General features: G+C 43.7%; 1 protein-coding gene across 2 annotated transcripts in view; it reads left to right on the forward strand.

The window, feature by feature from the left end:
- iqgap1 (IQ motif containing GTPase activating protein 1) overlaps positions 1–21052 on the forward strand; it is a 49842-nt gene that overhangs the window by 16508 nt on the left and 12282 nt on the right. The window contains exons 3-18 of one of the 2 annotated variants that reach the window (XM_071538633.1): positions 4064–4220; positions 5327–5404; positions 6201–6277; positions 8032–8099; positions 8594–8707; positions 9542–9720; positions 10572–10662; positions 11089–11246; positions 11775–11859; positions 12012–12175; positions 12920–13080; positions 13253–13377; positions 13979–14142; positions 19745–19835; positions 19996–20163; positions 20881–21023. In XM_071538633.1, coding sequence (XP_071394734.1) covers positions 4064–4220; positions 5327–5404; positions 6201–6277; positions 8032–8099; positions 8594–8707; positions 9542–9720; positions 10572–10662; positions 11089–11246; positions 11775–11859; positions 12012–12175; positions 12920–13080; positions 13253–13377; positions 13979–14142; positions 19745–19835; positions 19996–20163; positions 20881–21023 — 2023 coding nt within the window. The remainder of the gene's footprint in view (positions 1–4063; positions 4221–5326; positions 5405–6200; positions 6278–8031; positions 8100–8593; positions 8708–9541; positions 9721–10571; positions 10663–11088; positions 11247–11774; positions 11860–12011; positions 12176–12919; positions 13081–13252; positions 13378–13978; positions 14143–19744; positions 19836–19995; positions 20164–20880; positions 21024–21052) is intronic. The other variant, XM_071538632.1, reaches the window with a different exon arrangement.

The following is a 21052-nucleotide window of genomic DNA, read 5'->3' on the forward strand; positions in this document are numbered from 1 at the left end:
TTTAAGCAGTTAGTTTAGGATTAATACTTGGGGGTTGAAATTAGAATGAGGTTAGGTCAAGGTAAGGGTTTAGTTTAAGGTTAGTTTAGGGTTAGGTCTTGGGTTTAGGTTTGAAATTAGAATTAGATTAGGTTAGGGAATGAATGTAGTCAGTGAAGGTCCTCACAAGTATAGAAATACAAACATGTGTATGTGTGTGTGTCTGTGTGTGTATGGGTCTGTCCGTAGCGGGAAAGAGTCTCTTAATCAGGACATAGTTGACCTCGATGTTGCCGACAAAGGCCAAAGTTGCAGAAGAGGGGGAGTGTTTTCTTAGCGGATGAAAAGAGAGAGAGAGAGTGTTTGCCTCTTTCAAAAGGCCATGTTTGACCTCAATCTGTCTGCTCTCCAACTGTGAAATGCCTCATGGCCAATGATAAACTCATGCCTTTCATATCAGAGCTGATACTTGAGGCCACATTAACCAGGACAGACACACATTACTGCGGGGGAAACGATGTGATGTTTGCTTTATGAGATGTAATTTCTAATAAGATGAGATAAGATAAGATAGAACTTTATTGATCCCCTTGGGGAAATTCAGGTTAAGGGGAAGAGGATATGACAGATATTAGGATAAAATGGTGACTTATTAATGTGGATGTGGTGTTTTTAAGTTGTCAAGGCGTGGGGCATCTGGCCCAGGTCGGGCTAAAAAAGGTATTTCTGACAGAAAATGTACTTAAATCTGATACCAAGACCAACATGTGACATGGCAGAAATAGAAGTAACTTAATTTTCTCTTTCACTCACAGAGGAAACTCATCACGTCTCAGTCTGTTTTGTCCAGTGACGCCAAACTTATGGTCTAAGTCTGCATTGTTCAGTAAAAGTAATGGGATGTAATTGGTCCTTGGTATGGGCTTATGCTTAAAGGGAAAATCCACCTTAAAAGACTTTAACACTATTAAACAGCTATTGGCAATGTACTTCTTGCATGCATTTCTGGGCCCTATTTTGTTGTTTGGTGTATTTTTCCTCTTCCTGTGGATAACTGGCCAAACGCAAGGCCAAATGCACCAACATCAAACAGTCATACAGGGAGAAATCCATCATAGAAGAGGCAGAGAGACCAATTTCTCCACTAATAGTAGCCTCAATAGACCAGAATGCAATGCAGCCACAAGACATGATGTGTTTTGAGTAAGAGGCATGGCCTAGGCCCTAGATCAAAGACACGCCCCAATGTTCATGAACTAGTTGTCTAGCAATGTGCAGTTATATCGATCTATTGAAAGCAACAAGTTCACACCCATCCTCTGGGGGTTGTCAAAAGGCATTCTGGGAAATGTAGGAAATCACTGAACTGAAGCAGAATGTGTCGAGGCAGGTTGAGGGAAAGTTGGTTCACCAATAAAATAAATTACAACGCTTCATCACAGAATGCATTGATTGAACACTGATGATACTCTGAATCAGTATCAGCAGTGGAAAAAAAAATGGAATGGCTGGATCCATAGTTACTGCAGGGTGATGACATGAGGTGGAGGAATCCAGTCCACCAGGCCGGGCCGTCCCAGTGCGAGAGCTCGGCACGTCTCTGTGGCCCAGGGCCGACACGGGCACACAGCAGGAATGTGACTCCACTATATGACCTCAAAGAAATGAAATGTCACACAGGAGGAATGCTGGGAACTCGCCGTTTAGCAGGAGAGGTTACCACAGGCCAGATTTGGTGTTTTATGTGTTGTTTTGGTGCTGCAGAGTCTTTATGCAATCCATACCTGTGACATTTAGTTTTACGTTTCCCTCCTACCTGTATGCACCAGTTGTGTCCTGTTTGCTGTAGGGTTGAACTTAGTGACCTGTGAGAGGGCCGATTCTCCCTTGAGGCCCCTTAGTTAACACAGTGTAGCATTTTATATCAGCCAAATAATAATAATAACTTTATTTATATAGCACCTTTTAAAAAACAGAGTTTACAAAGTGCTTTGACAGACAAAATAAAAGCAGAATACTCAAATTATGAATTTAAAAGGAAATAAAACAATAATAAACAGGGATCGTACAGTAGGATGAAGACCAAGATAAACAGTAAAATAGAATAAAAGTAAGATAGAATTAAGACAGAGTTAAGATAAAAGACGTGAAAAGACAATAGAAAGATGATAAAAAGACGATAAAGTATGTTAAACGATATGACTCAAAATAAGTAATCATGAAAGTTGCACACTTCTCTCCATATGAAAATATTTATTTTAGATCACCAACATGTTTCGGCATTATGCCTTCTTCAGGGTGTCATGGAAGTGAAAATTCACCTGGACCTTTAATAGAGACAAAAAGCCGATAAAAAGACGACATCACATAAAAGCAAGTCTATAAAAATGGGTTTTAAGAAGTGATTTAAGAGAAGTCACTGCTAACTGTTGTCCCACTTGGGGCTACACAATAAAATACTGAATCCACAGTAGTAACCACAGATCAGGCTGCGACACCACTGGTCCATTCTGATGAAATGTGGAGGGGTGATGCATCTTGTTACTGAGGTGCCTGCGTCATTCGTGGGGGATGATTTGTTACAAATATGAAACTTTATTGTCCACAATGTGGAAATTTGCCTTTGGCTTCACCATTTAAAAAAAAAAAAAAAAAAAAGACATGACATAAAACATTATACATACTATACATGGTGCCTTTGCCAACAATGGAAAGGTGTAATACAGATATGATGAAGTGATTCTGTCCAAATTATCTCTCATGAAATTGGTCTAAATGTCTCTACCTATATTTTGTTTGTCCAGTGTTATGTTTGCTTATAAGTTTGTATGGTCTATATTCTGAAAAACATGATACATACAACAAAACATGCATCATGTAGAAAAATAAATAAATAAATACAAATACTGAGCAAAACTGCAACAAAGTCTCAGGAGCAGCCACCATGTATCTGCCAGCCTAACTTATCTTGTTTCATTTAGGACCTTAATTGCACTTCGGACAAAATATTTTTTGTAAATATTCTTAATAGCTGTTGGTAGTATATGGTCTATATTGTTTCAGTTGATTATTAGAGGGAAAGCTGTTTCAGAGAGCTTATTAAACAGGTTACTATCTGTGCTACCTTCAAATTTGAATGTCAGGAAAACAAATCTTTCATTTAATCCATGTGTATCATAACAACTCCTATATATTATTATTTTATGCGCTGGAAATTAAAGGCTTCTCTCCACATGTATCACAATTTATACCGCAGGCACAATATTCTGCAATATGACTCCAATATCAATATCAAATTGTTTGCATGGCTGTGTACGTGTGACTGTGTGTTTATGTTTAGTTTTCCCCCTCGAGGCAGTATGTGCAGAATGCATACATGTATAGTTAAGCGGTTATTATTGATTAAAAGTCAAAGTTTAATTGAACATCTTTGTACAGCCGTGTTATAAAAGCCAAGTGCCAGGAGCCAACAACGCCTCTCATTGCTGTAAAGTCACTTTGAAGCTCCGGTTTATGGCTTTTCTGAAATGGTGTTAGTGAGAAATGTCTGATAAATCTTTTATCTCAGGTCACAGCAGCGGTGTAGTCGAAGTAATACACACCTATACACTGTGTCCTCTGTCATTCTTTTACACATACTGACTTCTGATGAGCAGTTTGGGTGTATGGCCACTCATTTTCTGCATTATACTAGGGCTGGGCAATAATTCAATATTGTCATTTATCATCTTTCAGTGGAATCATATTGTGATGATATGGTGATTTTGTGATATCGTGACACACAATTCTGCTGTCTAAATGAATGATAACAAGCAAATTTGATTGAAAAACTCTTGTTTGACATCACACCTAACCTTACCATTCGCTTCAGTGGGATTAACATTCATTTGATTATTTAACATGTGATCAATGGCAGAATGCAAAGCTGTAGAAAAAAAGCAACACTTGACAAATTGAATGTAACCAATCACCAGGAAACTGAATTATCATTATATATGCACGTATGCTATGTGTGTGTCCTGCATGCTTTTATTCAGATCAGTGATGTGTGTGTGTGTGTGTGTGTGCTGTGCTCTCCTTGCAGGTGGATGGAGGCCTGTCTGGACGAGGAGCTGCCCCCCACCACAGAGCTGGAGGAGGGGCTGAGGAACGGCGTCTATCTGGCCAAACTGGGCAACTTCTTCGCCCCGCGCACCGTCTCCCTCAAGAAGATCTACGACCGCGAGCAGACGCGCTACAAGGTGACGACAGGAGTGTGCATCACATCTGTTCATGATCACTCACTCACCTGAATTCAGACGCTCCACAGAAAAATAACACATTTTTTCACCATAATTTGATCCTCAGTTGGCACCGATAACACCAGTTTTAGAGGTTTGATTTGGTGTTAGATTTCCACCGGGGCCATCCATCCTAAAAATTGTATTAGTAAGGTGCTTTGAAGAAAAATATGCACCAATTGCTATACATATTAACACATTGAAAGAAAAAAAAAATGAAAATGAAAATCCTACTCCTTATCTACTCACCCCCCTGTCAGTTGAAACTCCATTGAAGACAGTATGATCACCAAACACACAGCAAGCTAGCCACCATAGTTTCTTCTCAGCCTTCTCCCAAGCTGTTGAAGTTAACGGGGCCATCTTTTTACAGCTCCAAAAAAAGCATAAAATGTCCATCAAATTTCTCCAAGCAAACTCATGCAGCATAATCCGAGTGTTTGTGGCCAAACGATTGCACTGTGGGTCCAAAACTCCAATATTTACCTCTTTATGGCCCATATTTATTTCAGCGCTCTGGTGGAAAACACTGGAAGGTGACTGTTGGTGCGTTCAAGAACAAAGCTTTGTCAGTGATGAAAATATAGGCCATAAAGAGGTAAATATTGGAGTTTTTGGCCCACAGTGCAATCGTTTGGCTATAAAACACTTGGATTATGCTGCATGAGCTGATTGGAGAAATTTGATGGAGATGTTGTGCTTTTTTTTTTAAGCTGTAAGAAGATGGCCTCATTAACTTCAGTAGTTTGGGGAAGACTCAGATGGTATTATGGGGGTTAACTCCCTGTGTGTTTGATGGTTGTACTAACTTCAGTGGAGTTTTGACTGGCATGGGGGGTGAGGAGTTGATGACTGAGTTTCCATTTTAGGGTGAACTATTCCTTTAAGTCCATTTTGCCACAGAGAGCATGTTTCTTCCGGCTTTGTCTTGGATCCTGGCAGAAACAGTCGACTGAACGGAGCCTCGGTTTACTCTGCCTCTTGTCTGTGTGAGTCAGGCTGGATTAACTGTGTGAGGTGGCAATGAATGACACTCTGTGTGCTGAAGTTGGGCTTCTCTCCTACAGGCAACGGGTCTCCATTTCAGACACACAGACAATGTTATCCAGTGGCTGAACGCCATGACAGAGAAGGGACTGCCAAAGGTGAGCGGGGCGACCAATCCTTCTGTCTCTCTCTCTCTCTGTCTCACACAGACACATACACCAGTGCAATCTCTTACATGCAGGTTTACCTACAGTTTCAGTTAGGGTTAGACCACTATATATCAGCTTGCTAATAGTCAGTATCATCCACCTCTGATATGATGGAAGTTCCCCCCTGACCTCAACTACATAAGTCAGTCTGGAAAACCTGCGATGAACTTTTTATTTTCATTCGTTTAGAAATTCTTGAGAAATCTTATTTTTCTTTATTCATTTTGTTCAATAATGTTTTTTTGGTAAATGAATTCTTCAGACTTTCCTTGCCATTTGATACGAGCGGTGGGTCTCCCCCCCGCCTTAAAGAGCTGCTGACCCTAAAAGAATTTAATGAGTCTGGGTTTAAATGGAAAGTTTTAGTGTCCCATGATGGTCTAAATGCTGTTTCAGAGACTCCTCTACCCTGAGAAGAATAAAATTCTGGGAGGAAACCCTGAGTACTTGTCATTTTTTGGCATGAAAATGAAAAAAAAAAAAAAAAAAGATATTGAGCCATTAGCACAAAATGTCAGCTATCGGCAGCTTCAATGCAAAACTATCAGTATCTGCCTTCAAGAGCCTATATCGTCTGAACCAACAGTGACAATGCCGGGACATGTGAATTCCCATTTTACATTGTGTAATCCCCCAATCCCGGACCACTCCCGCACTGCATGCTGGGACACGCCGCCATGCTGCCATGGGTGGGAACGAGCCGAGCGCTGCCCTGACTGAGTCACTGTCCCTCACTCTGTTTCAGATCTTCTACCCAGAAACCACAGACATCTATGACAGAAAGAACATGCCGCGCTGCATCTACTGCATACACGCTCTCAGGTATACTCTCTCTCTCTCTCTCTCTCTCTCTCTCTCTCTCTCTCTCTGTGTCTCTCTCTCTCTCTCTGCAGTGAAAACAAACACACCGACTTACTTCACGGCCTGAAAAAGCATTAAACGAAGAGCTTAGAGGTCGCAAAACCGATATTTTGTTTTAAGTGTTTCTTTTGCTGAAGGAGTTACATGCATTCTCCATTTATCAGATTCTGACTGTTCACATCACTCAGGCATGTGCACTTGACAAACAATATATTCCCTTGCATCTGTGGCCTGAGCGTGTTTCGGGTGTGTGACATTTTTATGAGGTGAACAGTGCGGTTTTTCAGCAGAGAGGCATTCAGCACTATAAGGTGAAAAAACGCCCCCCCCCTCCCTGTCTCCCCCCCACCTCTACCTCCACCTGGAGATGGAGCAGTTTGTTTTAATAGAGCATTCCAGTAAATGTAAAATGGATGCAGAGTCCAGAGGCTTTGGAGTCAGGAAGTCAACCAGCAGAGCAGAGTGAGGGCATGGTGGTGCGTGCGTGTGTGTGTGTGTGTGTGTGTGTGTGTCCATGCTCCTGGCTAGATGACTGGCTGTTTGTTGGATTTTAAAAGCCCCCCCCCCTCTTCTTAGCCAGGTGGCACCCAGATGCCAGAATACTGCCACGAAAGTATATTTATTAGCTGTTGTTAATTGAAAGGCGTAGAAAACAATTTGCTGCTGCTGCCTGTGCCGTTCTTGTTGCGATGCCAGACAGCATTACTAAGTTTAATTTCTAAGAATTGGAAACAACAAAACCCAAAGCAGTGTGTTGCCACACTTGACTTGGACGGCTTTGCAGCAGCTTCATCACAGGGTTTCGATGTCAGTCGGGTGTCGGTCTTTGTATTTTTTTTTGCATAATTTGCCCCTGGAACCAGTGTGTCAACCAGTTCAGGTGGACTGAGATTCAGGGGGACTGTCTCATGCTGTTGCCATGTTTTCAACCATTTGACTATGTTGAATATTGCTGCAGTCCGCTGTAATCCTCCTTCTTCTTCTTTTAAAGTCACAATGAAATTAAAATTGACTTTTTCACCTCATTGGGTAATTCTCCATATCAAAACTGCCTAAACCTATTTCAAAACTTTTATTTTCTTATATTTTTATGCCAAAATCCCATTACTTTTACTTTCTGTAAAACAGTGTATTTTTAGTGGTTACTTCATATCGTACCAGTAGCCGACCTATAAATTCCAACCAGTAAAACTAGAACAGATTTTTGAACAACCCGCCCCATGCGTCCCTGCCATTAAATAAAACCTGCAACTTCACAACTTTCCAGGAAAGTTTGACAGGAAAGGGAAACAGGGTTTTCACTGCCATACCATGTTGACAGTCTAAGACGTATGGCTGCAGGTCCAACCAGCCCACTTCTCAACAGTCCCTCCCTGCGCTCTGTCCCGCCCCAAACGCCCTGAAATGCCCTTCCCATGTGACTTTGTTTCAATCCGCATTATATACCCGATACACCGAAAAATGACACACTGCATCGCTTGTAAAATTCGATATTGAATTCGATCTTTTACAACAGTGTTGAAGTCATATTGAAACGTCGGTTATCATGAGAACACGAGGTCCAGCCTTCAGCACAGAAGCCTCTAACTGGCTCTGAGGTGTTTGGCTCCTTGTTCTTGCGTGACGTCCTTCTCCCTCTGCTCCCGCTCCTCGTTCCCCGTCTGCTCTGCCATTTTCCCTCCCTTCATTTTTTTTTTCTCTTTCCTCCTCTACAGCCTGTACCTGTTTAAGCTGGGCCTGGCCCCGCAGATCCAGGACCTGTATGGAAAAGTGGATTTCACTGGTAAGAGCCTGAACGATCTCAGACCATGAGTCAGCCTGGTTTTCCCCCCGTTCTGTCTTTGTCGCCCAATTTTGTCATGTTAAGTCCAAAGTGTTGCAAATGTCGTCACATCTGCACAGTTAATATTAAGCGAAGGGTGAAATGAAAGACTTCTATTTTTCTGCTCCCTGAAAGCAGAAGCGTAGCGCTGAGAGAAAAGAACAGGGAGGGGCTCTCAGCAGGCAGGAGCTGCTGGCAATGTGAAAGTCATTAGTAATTGTCAGAGCTTTTCCTGTCGTTTGAGTTCCTGCTCCGGCTCTGGGAAAAGGAGCAGAGTCGAGGATCTGATTATCACACACAGGCCAGGAACAGTCTGTCTCTGCTTCCCGCTCTCTAGGCCCCAGTCTCGCACTTCCCTGACCCCGCCCCCTTCTCTCTCACTCCCCCCCCTTTTTTCACCACTCTCCATGGATCTGTTCCTTCTGCTCTATCTTCTCTCTCTCTCTCTCTCTCAGAGGAGGAGATCAACAACATGAAGAGTGAGCTGGAGAAGTACGGGATCCAGATGCCCGCCTTCAGCAAGATTGGCGGGATCCTGGCCAATGAGCTCTCAGTGGACGAAGCAGCATGTGAGGAGGGCTCGGATATCACGGGGAGTGGGTGGGGCTAAGGGCCAAGTCGGCATCCCATAGCTGGATTTTGTATAGTTTGGTCGACTCTCTTGCTGTCCCTCTATCATAAATAATAAGATAAGATAAGATAAGATAAGATAAGATAAGATTGCACTTTATTGATCCCTTGGGGGAAATTCGGGTGCCACAGCAGCAATTGGCGGAACAATGCCAAGGAAGTACAGGAAAGTTAATAAAAATAATGAGCAAATATACAGAAAAAGTATAAAATAAGTAAATATAAAACTATAAAATGATGAAACAGTTATAAATCTCTTTACGTGTCCATTTGAAAAGAGATCTTTCTTTTTGACAAGTATTTTATTATCCAACATACAGCTCTGGAAAAAATTAAGAGACCACTACAAAATTATCAGTTTCTCTGGTTTTACTATTTATAGGTATGTGTTTGAGTAAAATGAGTAGTTAAAACATTAGTATTGTGTTGTTTAAAAATGAATATGAACTTGTTTTCTTTGCATTATTCGAGGTCTGAAAACACTGCATCTTTTTTGTTATTTTGACCAGTTGTCATTTTCTGCAAATAAATGCTCTAAATTACAATATTTTTATTTGGAAATTGGGAGAAATGTTGTCAGTAGTTTATAGAATAAAACAAAAATGTTCATTTTACTCAAACACATACCTATAAAGAGTAAAACCAGAGAAACTGATAATTATACAGTGGTCTCTTACTTTTTTCCAGAGCTGTATTTGTATCCAATAAAAGCCCCCAGTTCATGTGACTCCAGCTCCTCACCAGTCTCCTCTCCCCCCCCCCCCCCCCCTCAGTGCATGCTGCTGTGATAGCCATCAACGAGGCCATAGACCAGGGCGTACCCGACGGCACGCTGGCCGCCATGCAGAACCCCAACGCCATGCTGGTCAACCTGGAATCCAGCTCCGCCCAGCACTACCAGGACATGCTCTACCAGGCCAAGGGAGAGAAGGTGGCCAGCTCGCGCAAACGGGTACGAAGTCTTTGCACCTCGGCACCAAAGGACCGTGGCGTGTGGTGAAAACTGTGGCGGGTCTCACAGGCTGGTCCTACAGGGAACAGGAGTGAACGGGGACTGAGGGGAAAAATTGGACTTGAAAGTTCAGAAAATGAAGATGAAGTTAAAGGGGGGGAAAAATTTTTCTGATATTTAGGGGGTACCATTTCACCCTGTTCATGTTTTATTGGTTGAGTTATAGAAACATACACACGTAAATGAGACTATTATCCCCCTGTGGGCCACCGTAGATTGATGGGAGCCTATGAGCAGTGCAAGAAAAATAGAAAAAAAAAAAGAGTACACAGCCTGCAGCAGTAGAAAAGTTTTGGTGCCACACACTTTGCAGTAGACGAAAAAAATGCCAACACCACACAAACCACTGGGTCAACAAAAAATAAACAACTGAAATGGTAAAAAAAAAAAAGAGATGGACCGGTTGGGGACAGAGAGGAGAAAATGAAACTTCTTCTTCTTCTGTGAGACAGTGCTGACAGTTTCCAGCAGTGAGAAAGAAGTGTGGGTGGGAAGTGCATATTATGATTTAAAATAAAACAAATCATAGCGGTACAAATTGAGTGTTCATTTTCCAAAATGCAATGCAAACATATTATTTAATAGTTCAATAAATTCCCCCCAAAAAGAACCAAAATGCACCTAAAAATCTGATAGAGGGAGGAAAAACATACCCTCTGAAAATGAAGTCGATATCTTCCCCTGGTGTCCTGTAATGAGGATATGATGATGATGAGTAGGAGTGATGTGTAATGTTGTTGTGTCTGTTTGTTTGTTGTTGTTCTGTTTGCTGTTGTCGGTGTCGTGCGGAGCAGCTGGTGGAGAACGCCGATGCAGAGAGAGACGTGTACGAGGAGCTGCTCACCCAGGCTGAGATCCAGGGCAACGTCAACAAGGTCAACTGTAAGTCACACACACACACACATATCGATTCACCGGTTTGTTCATTTGAGGACTGTCGACCTTAGTGATCTTAGTGATATCTATCAGATGAGAGTTACTAAGAAAGCTCAGGATATTCTTCAGGATCCCCTGCTCCATCTCTTCTCTGAGTTTTCCCTTCTTCCCTCTGGCTGTAGGTTCAGGCTCCCTAAAGGTAGCAGTAACAGATTTTGACGCCCTGAAGCAAACCGCAGATTAAATATGTAACTGCAGTTAAATGTGTGGAAGCAGGGCCTGGTCCTCACTTATGTATACTGGGCGTGGGATGTAGGCCTACAGCTTTTTTTGTGGATAGAAATTGATATTGTGTGATACTGTCTGTGTTTTTGCTGCAAATCAAATTGCCCCATTGGGGATAATAAAGATTTCTCTACTCTACCTTGACAGTGAGCACGGCCCTGAGTGCGGCGGAGCAGGCCCTGCTGAGCGGAGACGAGGACAAGCTGTTTCAGGCTCTGAAGGCGATGGGCATCCAGAACCTGCAGGCCCAGAACAAAGGCTGGTACCTCAAACAGATACTGGCCGACCGAGAGGCAAAAGAACAGGTAGGACCCTCTCATACAGAGTGATGGCATTTCACAGGTTCTCAGGTCTTGAGGACATACAAGCCCTGTTCATTTAGACTTTGACTTAGAGAAACTTTAATGTCCTCATTGAGACAATTGAGACAACAAGTTTCAGCACTTATTTCAACATTCAGCACACAATCATATCTCATTGGAAAATTGGAATCACATAATAATAATAGAATGCATACTGTGCAGTAATACTACAGTTTCAGTGCTTTGTTGTCAGCAACCCTCATGTGACATGCACATAAGAAGACAAAGTACCTACAATATAACATGTGCATGTCCGGATAAAGAGCCTAGTATGAAGTTCACACCCCATAATGTAGCATCATATTTCACTGCAATATAGTTAATAAAATCATGAGTTAAATCAAAGTACTTTCTAATGGGAGAAGATTTTCTTGCATGCAAGCAGGTGCAAACTCATTGAAACGCGACTCTCTGACTCTTCTGTTCTCTGACTCCTCGTTATTGTCTCACTCTTGTTTTCTTCCTTGTAAGACCAATCCAGGAGAAGCGCTGACTAAGGACGAGCTGCAGAGTGGCGTGGACGTGGCCAATGAGATCGCAGAAGGCTACGCAAAGAGTAAGCACACAAAACATCAAGTCTCACAACAGAAGTCTCACAGTTGTCTCAAGATCATCAGCATCCTTCCCCTCGCTGTATCTGTATTTCTTATACTCCAACAACTACTGTCTGTTTCCTGTGTGTGTGTGTGTGTGTGTGTGTGTGTGCAGTGCTGCAGGCAGTGGATCGCATCAACGCCGCCATCCGTGCGGGCGTGCCAGAGAAGACGGTGGAGGAGCTGATGAACCCGGACGCCCAGCTGCCCGAGGTCTACCCCAGCGCCGCGGACCTCTACCAGAGAGAGCTAGCCAGCCTGCAGCAGCAAAGTGCTGAGGTAGAGACACACACACACACACACACACACACACACACACACACACACACACACACACACACACACACACACACACACACACACAGATAAATACCTACCTACCCACGTGTCCACCAACTCGTGTGTATTGCATTTGGCTTCTGAGGAAAACTTAGAGGAACTGTTGACCCCAAAATGAAGATTCTGTCATTATCTACGATTATGATTTTGTCCAGAATTCCAGGACTATCTTTATTGTAGGTAGAGAGATAACAGAGAAACTATTATCAAAATAGTCATTCTTCTTCTAAAAATGCATCAATTTGCTGGGGACCCCTTGGAACCCCCTCAAGGACCCCTGGTGGTCCCCGGACCCCACGTTGAGAACCACTGATCTAGAGTTATTCTAGGTAGAGGCAAATGGATCGGATGTGTTTGTTGGGGTTGAGTAGATTGAGATTGAGTACATTTCATTTTGGGTTGAACTGTTCTTTTTAAGACACAATGAAATGAAAATTGACTCCATCGCCTTGTTAGCTGATTCTCAGTATCATAACAGACACAATGAAGGGCAACTTTACTTCCTGGAAAATGGCACATTTCTTTGTGGTTGTTAACGGACCATGTTACCATAAGGCGTACATAAAAATTCCAACCAATAACACCATCACAGACTTTTGAACAACCCTTGCTTCTAGTGTTCTAGCTTCTAGTTTATTTAGCAGCTGGACGTATGAGGTAAATTTTGTGGCCGGTGTCCCGCAGGGCTCTCTGTCCCACCCGGAGCTGCTGGTTGCCGTGGAGATGCTGTCGTCGGTGGTGCTGATGAACGCGGCGCTGGATGTTGGAGACCGGGCCGCCCTCTGGAAGCAGCTGTCCAGCTCCGTCACCGGACTCAGCAATGTGGAGGACGAATATGCACAGAGGTACGCACACACACACACACACACACACACACACCGGGTGTCAGTGACGCATGATGTGAGGACTGTATGAGCTTTTGGTCAAGACCTCTGAGTGGATTGAGGCAGGCGGTTCATGTATTGTGTGTGTGTGTGTGTGTGTGTGTGTGTGTGTGTGCGTGTGTGTGTTCCTCAGGTACATGGAGGAGCTGATGCGTCTGAAGGCAGCAGCCAGAGAGGACGGCTGTGACTATCTGACCTGGAACGACATCCAGGCCTGCATCGACCAGGTCAACCTGACTGTGCAGGAGGAGCACGAACGTGAGAGGACACACACACACACACACACACACACACACACACACATACCCCTGAATACTTAACCCTAACATTAACCTATTTCAAACCCCTACCTCTGAAATAACAAAATATCTTCACTTTGGAAGAGGATTTGATTGATTGATTGATTGATTGATTGATTGATTGATTGATTGGGTATAAAAAGGTACAAACGATACAACCCAGAGGATAACATGTAGAAGCATATTTAAACACTTAGTGGTTCTCAATGCTATACAAAATCAGAACAAAACAATACACAAAACACGCACTACTTGACAGTGAAAATACAATAGAAATTTGACATTAGTACAACAAATTGTATTGCCATTTGGAGCCACATGGATGGAAGTACAACAATATACCAATATATAATATAACAATATATTACATTTCATCTTCAGTGATTAGAGAATGTTACATCTTGATGCATATTACAGCCTAATATTGACTGATGTGAATTTGAAAACAAGGACAGATTCATTCACCCTCCTGCTCATCCCCAATATTACAAAGAGTGATCATTTACTCATGTAGTTTTTCGTCTATGTGTGTGTGTGTGTGCCTGCTCGTGTGTGTACAGGTATCGCTGCCATCGGTCAGATCAACGAGGCCCTGGATGAGGGCGACCCCCTGAAGACGCTGTCCGCCCTGCAGAACCTCTCCGCCAAGCTCACTGACGTCGACCCCTCCATCGCCCAGCACTACTACGACAAGCTGCTGGAGGCCCGCAGAGAGAAGGCTCATGTAAGACACACACACACACACACACACTCTTAAATGCCCAGCTAGTGCCATGCCATAGTCACTTTCTGACAGCTGTCCTGAATCAACATCCTATTGTCTCCTATTCGGCCTTACTTTATGCTTCCATGGAAAAACACTATCATGACCAAGATAAGAAAAAAAGATAGGACCAAGCCATCCAGGTACTTTTGGGTTACAACAAACGATGCTACCAGTCTCTCTTAATGACCACTTAAAAAGCTTACTTATAAATATATTAATTCTGTTAATTCCACAGGCTGTTGATAGTGCAGAGAGCCAAATGGCCGATAAGAGTACAAAATAGATGTTTAGGTTTTGTTTTCAGGTTTGGAAGGGAATCTACATGTGTGATCCTGCTGCTGTGTTATTTCCTGGTCACTCCCTGTTTCATTTGCGTTTCCGTGTGTGTCTATTATTGAGGCGAGCATTATGCAAACGCATGTCGCTTTATGCAAACAGACTGGGCTACAGTTACATCCTGGCTCTGACGGGCCAAGTTGAGCGGATGGATGGATGCAGAAGCAGTAACGGGAGTAGAAACTCTGCTGTTCTAAATGTGTGTAAATGACAAAGACTCCTATATTGTCGCTGTCGGGTGAAAACCTTGTAACACCAATTTTGGTGATTTTCATGCTTCAACTTACATTGAATGATTCCATTCAAGGGTTGAGAAAGTTCTTCCCTTGGGCTCATGAAAACATTTGAAAAGGTCCAGTGGGGAATAATGTCTAAATATATAGGCCTCTCTCTATACACTCTCCACTTTATTAGGAACACCTTACTACTACTGGGTAGGTATCAGCTTTCAGCTCAGTGTCAACCGGCTACCAAAGGTGACATCGGCCTCCAGGTTGGACGTGTTGCATTCTGAGATGCTTTTCTGCTCTCCACAGTAGTAAAGAGGATATCTGAGTTACTGAAGCCTCTGACCTCTCTCATCAACAAGGCGTTTCTGTCCGCAGAACCGCCGCTCACTGGATGGTTTTTTTCGCACCGTTCTGTGTGAACTCTAGAGACTGTTTGTGCGTGAAAATCCCAGGAGATTAGCAGCAGTTTCAGAAATACTCAAATCAGCCCGTCTGGCACCAACAGCCATGCCACGGTCAAAGTCACTGAGATCACATTTTTTCCCCATTTTGATGCTTGATGTGAACGTTACCTAAAGCTGCTGACCTGTATCTGCACTGCTGCCACATGATTGTCTGATTGGATAATTGCATGAATAAGCAGGTGAACAGGTGTTCCTATTAAAGTGCTCGGTGAGTGTATATAGGCTACAAAAAGAGAGATACCCGAAACAAGATTGTTATAGTGTGAATGTAGGCCAATTCAGTAATGTAATAAGTAAAAGTGAATAAGGTCAATTTGATTCTAAATGTAGGTTACTGTGACACAGTAAACTGTCTTGTCTTTAGCTCTAGTCTCTACACCAAAACACTCTGAGCTGCAGCTTGAGAAGAATCAGCTCAGTTAACCTGAACAAACTGTTAGCTAGCAAAGCAACCAGTATGACTGCAAAGCAATGTTAATGTTAACATGCATCTTCTAGCCTCTACTAACGCTAGCTGCTACTAGATACTTTAGCTAGTAAATCAGATGTGTTAAGTTGGCATTAAGCCGGACATCTAAACACAAAATCAGTCATATCAGCAGTGAAATAATCAGTTCCCAGTCAAAAACAGCACAGAAATGAACTGTTTATTGAATTCTGTTGAGAAAAGCACACCTGAAAGCCCTCAATTATTTTTTTTACTTTTTGTTTAACAACAAACAGCAAGGGCTTCAAGCAATGTAATAGCTAAATGCTGGTTAGATATCTGGGTATATTATTATTATATTATATTATTATTATTATTATGAGTAATGAATGTGCGGTCATAGTGAATGGGCTCCCAGGCCCTCAGGGTTGCAGAAGGCTCCATGTGACTCGGCCTCTCATCCCCACATGACTCTCCAGACCTCTGATGTCATGGTGCGATCATCCCTCCGGCCCCCGCTCACTTCCTCCCTGTGCTTCTGTATGGGCCACGTCTGGCTTCATGCTCCTGCTCTCTCTCTCCCTCCAGCTTTATGACTTATCCTTTCTTTATGTTTTCACAAACCCCGCTCATCTTCGATTCCAACAATAAATTTGAAAAAAAAGCCAGTCTACTGTTGACAGAGACATGTGTCTTTGTAGAAAGAGGATCAGCACCCTGCTCTCTCTGACTCATTTGCCTGTGTTATCGTGACTTGGTGATGATGTGGTTGTTGTACGTGCGTGTCCATGTAGGGTTTTTGCATATGATGTCACAGGCAGAACACCATATTCGGGCTGTTTTCCTGTCGCAGGAGAAACAAAGGCCGACTGAGTCGCAGGTGAGGTCAGAGGCTCGGAGCTGGTTATGGTTTTACCACATGCTCAGAGCTGCAGAGGAGCTGCACCCCTGGCTGATGCTGGTGGAAATCACTAATCACTAGTCAACAGAAACTCAGAGCCTCGGGGTTGAGTGTTCCCTCCCGGCTAAGATTTATAAAGGACAGGGCCCGTAAATAGAAAAACTCCCACAGCGAGCGTATTTCTGGTTCTCGGTCTTGTTTTGTCCTGTGTAAATACAGATAAAGAAAGTCGCTTATCAAGGGTAGATTTCAAAATACTTGGCCACTGCCCACACTGTTTCAAATGTCAACAGCCATCGGTTACATGCGAAGCCTCGGATTCATCATGTGGGAACTGGATGTTGCCGTTTGTTGACGAGCTCCATTTCCCTGTCGCACATTCAGAACAGGAGCAACAAAAAAAAAAAAAAAGAAGCTATTTCCCTGGTGGTTTCACAGGCATAGGAAATAACAAGCGGGGCCACAGTCATTTGCTTCCTTAAAAGGGCAGAAAGCTGACCGTGATATTAGTTGGACTACTCCTAAAGCGTTTTGTCAGACCCTAGAGCGGTGGTGTTGCCACACACACACACACACACACACACACACACACACACACACACACACCGTCCTCTGTGTGCTGATTGGAGGTGTGGCTGTGAGATGGGTCCGCTATAGACACAGGAAGTGGTCAGAGCAGCGTGAGCTTCCTGCTGGACTTCGAAGCGCTGCCGTCCCGTCCGTCATGTCATGTGTTCCCCAGGCAGCGGAGAGGAGGCGGGATCGACCGAGGAGAGAGAACCCGCATGTAGATTCACGAGCTGAAAGAGGGCTGCTTCAGGGTTTTCAGCTGTTTCAGGTGATCTGAGGTCAGGGGGGGAAAGAAGCTTTTTTTTCGGCAGTTGAATTTGTGACTTTGATCTCTTGGTGTCGCCTCATTAAGTCGGTGCTATTAGAGCAGTTAGTCAGAGAGACAGTCAGGCAGGCAGTGGGCTGAGGGCCGAGCCTAGATAAACAGCAGGAAGTCCTGCTAGACTGCACTGACTAACAAGCTGAATATAGCCGGGGAACTATCACTTACCTCACTGCTGCAACAATCACAACTGTGTACGAGGGTGTACACATTTCAGTCCCATAATGTGCTTTGTTCCCGCGTGTGTGTGTGTGTGTGTGTATGCAAGCCGCCTTGTGACTTCCCCACATTTGGCTGTGTCTAAAGAATTAAACCCAGGCTTCAGCTCACTCTTTGTACGGGAGCAAAAAACAAGTATTGGACAAAATGGATGAAAAAGGATGAATTATCAAACCCCCTTCCCCTGCTTTCACTTCCTCTGTTTCCATGATGTGTTTGTTAACGTGCGCTGAGCTAAAAGCAAGCGACGCCCCAAACCCTCCTCCAGTCCCCCTGCCCACTCTGGCACCACACCCTGTCTAGCGCCTCCCGCCAGCTGCAGTGACTCATCGGCTGCAAATATCAATTATAGCGCCGACTGCAAACACACAAACACTAATCTGCACTTAATCCTGCTGCTGCTTTGTTTACTATAAAGACAGAGCTCATTCTACTCCGCGGCAGATCGCAGCTGCCCACACCTCTTGCACAAGAAACCTTAAGATCAGGTATCAGCCCCCAGTAGCACACGCCCCCTACACACACACACACATACTCACACACACACATACACACACACCCCTCCTTCATCTGCCCTAGAGCAGAACTAGGAGGGGCGGGACACGGAGAGGGGGAGGCCCAAAGCAAATTAGTTGCCTGTTTTGCTGTGCTCCGGAAAGCAGCACCAGCAGGTAGCAAGCAGCACACACACACACTCTCTCTCACACACACACACACACACAACAAAGCAGAGAGAGAGTGCCATCTGGATGCAGTTATGTATTACTACAGTATATAATAATGGAGTGTTTTGAGCTATTGGTGTGTAAACATATTGATTTGTTTTGTATTGGTTTCTGAGCAATTGGAGTCATTGACAAAAACACTGTTAAAAAAAACAGCGATTGGTGATGTTCCTTGCATTTCTGGGCATTTTTGTTGTTTGGTGTATTTTTCTTCTTCCCATGGATAACTGTCCAAACATAGACAATGTGACATGGAGTTTGATAGCAGAAAATGTTTCAGCGATCTAAAACATCAGCGGTAAACGTCAGGTTTTGGTGTCAGTCCCTCAGAATCAAAGAGCGAGGGCTTCTTTCTAGAGCCGCCATTTTGCACCAAGAGACGTTCAACAATCATACAGGGAGAAATCCATCGTAGAAGAGGAGAGAGACCAATTTCTCCACCCACAGGAGCAGGAGAGAGACCAGAATGCAACGCAGCAATAAGACATGTTGTAGTTTGAGTAAGGGGCGTGGCCGCGATCATAGACATTTATAGCCTACAGCTGATTGATCACACTTTAAAGCTGTGCCCAAGTTTGACTGAATGCAGCAAGTTCACGCCCCTCTTCTCTGGGGATTGTTTAAAGTAATGCTGGGAAATGTAGGAAATCACTAACTGAAGTAGAAGTATATGAGGCAGGCTGAGGGAAAGTGAACACAAAGTTTCTGCGGTTACTGTGCAGTAGCAAACTGTGGTTTATACCAGAATTATCAAGGGAGAGCCTCTGAAACCCCCCAGCTGTTGATTAAATGGAAAGAAAAAGAGTCAACATGAGAAAGCCACCATACACAAGGAGGCTGAGATTGTTGGCTCTTTAATTCATTATACTTACAAGTGCAAAAAGGCTGTAAACACAACGGATTCAAGAACCAAGCCTCTCAGCCCACTGTGCTGTGGTTTCCTCATGCTCAGTATGGATATCTTCTGCTCTTGTTTAAATGTTGTTTGCCCTTACACAGTTGCTGGAAAGAAAGTTGTATTCCATAAGGAATCTTTTTCTATATATAGTTCTTAGCTTTGTTATGTCCTTCGCTACAAATTAGTCATCTTTTACCGATAATACAGTAATAATCTGGATATTCTCAATATTTATCACTGAATACCAGGGGAATTTTAACTTTGGCATGAAATCCTTTGTTTGAAGAGAAATATGTATATTGGCAGAGTCACATACTTTCCATTGCAGCTGCAGTCATGAACCAATTAAAGGAGAGATGGTACCCTGCAATCGTATTGTGTGTGTGTGTGTGTGTGTGTGTGTGTGTGTGTGCATGTGCGTGCTCTGAACTGTTCTGTTCTTCAACATATTTTCCCGTGTCCCTGCAGGAGACCCAGGATCCCTCTGCTGTGCTGTGGCTGGATGAAATCCAGGATGCCATACTGGGAGCTAACAAGGACACTCAGGAGGCTTTACAGTGTAAGAAAACACACTTACGTCCATGCTACATGTCACTGGACCTATCTTACATGCATTTATGGGATGGCAGAGCATTTGCCCCGCCTCTCTCCCCATGGTCCTGACGTTAGGAGAGTGTGTATTGCAGTGAAGGCTGATGTCTGTGTTTGTGTCCCTCCAGTCTCCCAGGCCATCCAGTCTATCAACGAGGCTGTAGACAGCGGCGATGCAGCTCAGACTCTGGCCGCTCTGCGTACCCCCGGGGCGGGGCTGTATGGGGTCACCTCCGAGTGCGCCCCGACATACCAGGACGGCCTGGTCAAGATCAAAGATGAGAAAAAGAAAGAAGGTGAGAGAGGGTTTGGGTAGATAGATGGATGAACAAGGGGGAAGGACAAATGGATTTATCACGCAATTAAATCAGAATGGCGGTGTCCGTCCGGTAATGGTATCTCAAGTTATAACTCAGATTTTGATTAAACTTGGAGGGATGATGTGTCTTCACAGTGCGTTCTAGCATTAAGAAATGACACGGATTGGCCTGATGGGGGCACAGTAAGGTACCTGGTCCATTTTTGACAAAACTCGGAGAGATGATGCATTTTGACACTGTGTTCTGGCATTTAAGAACATATACTAATTATCCTATTGGGGTACAATGATTAAAGGTCAAAATGTCTCCTACACTGTAAGCCGATTGGCACAAAACTTGCTACACACATCCAGCTATCCTTACAAATTTGCACTGATTGGTCCAGTGGTGCTATAATTAAAGGTCAAAATTTTAAACTCAAACATGATATATCAGACACCTCTGGTGTGATTCTGACTAAACTTGGAGGGATGATGCATTTTGGTGTTCTGACGTTTAAAAACATTACAGTGATTGGCCTGATGGGGGCGCTATAATTAAAGGACAACATTTAAAACTGAAAGGCCACAACTGCTACACCACGGTTCCGATTTTGATGAAACTTTGAGGGATGACGCATCTTGTTACTGACTGGCCTGCATAATTTGTGGGGGACGACATGTTTATTTGTTTTCCATGATGCTCTCTCCCCAGGTGATAATGGCAGTGAGTGGGTGAAGCACTGGGTGAAGGGAGGACACAACTACTACTATAATATGAAGACAGGAGAGGGCACCTGGGTGGAGCCAGAGGGCTTCCTCCAGAACAACACCCAGCTCAACAAGGAAGACATCCAGGTAGGCTGCTGCACTAGTCCAACAATGCA

Source organism: Centroberyx affinis, unplaced genomic scaffold (assembly GCF_046629955.1).
Source record: "Centroberyx affinis isolate AG114_WGS23_722 - 3 ecotype Tasmania unplaced genomic scaffold, CSIRO-AGI_Caff_v1 ptg003320l_1, whole genome shotgun sequence".
Classification (NCBI taxonomy): Eukaryota; Metazoa; Chordata; class Actinopteri; order Beryciformes; family Berycidae; genus Centroberyx; species Centroberyx affinis.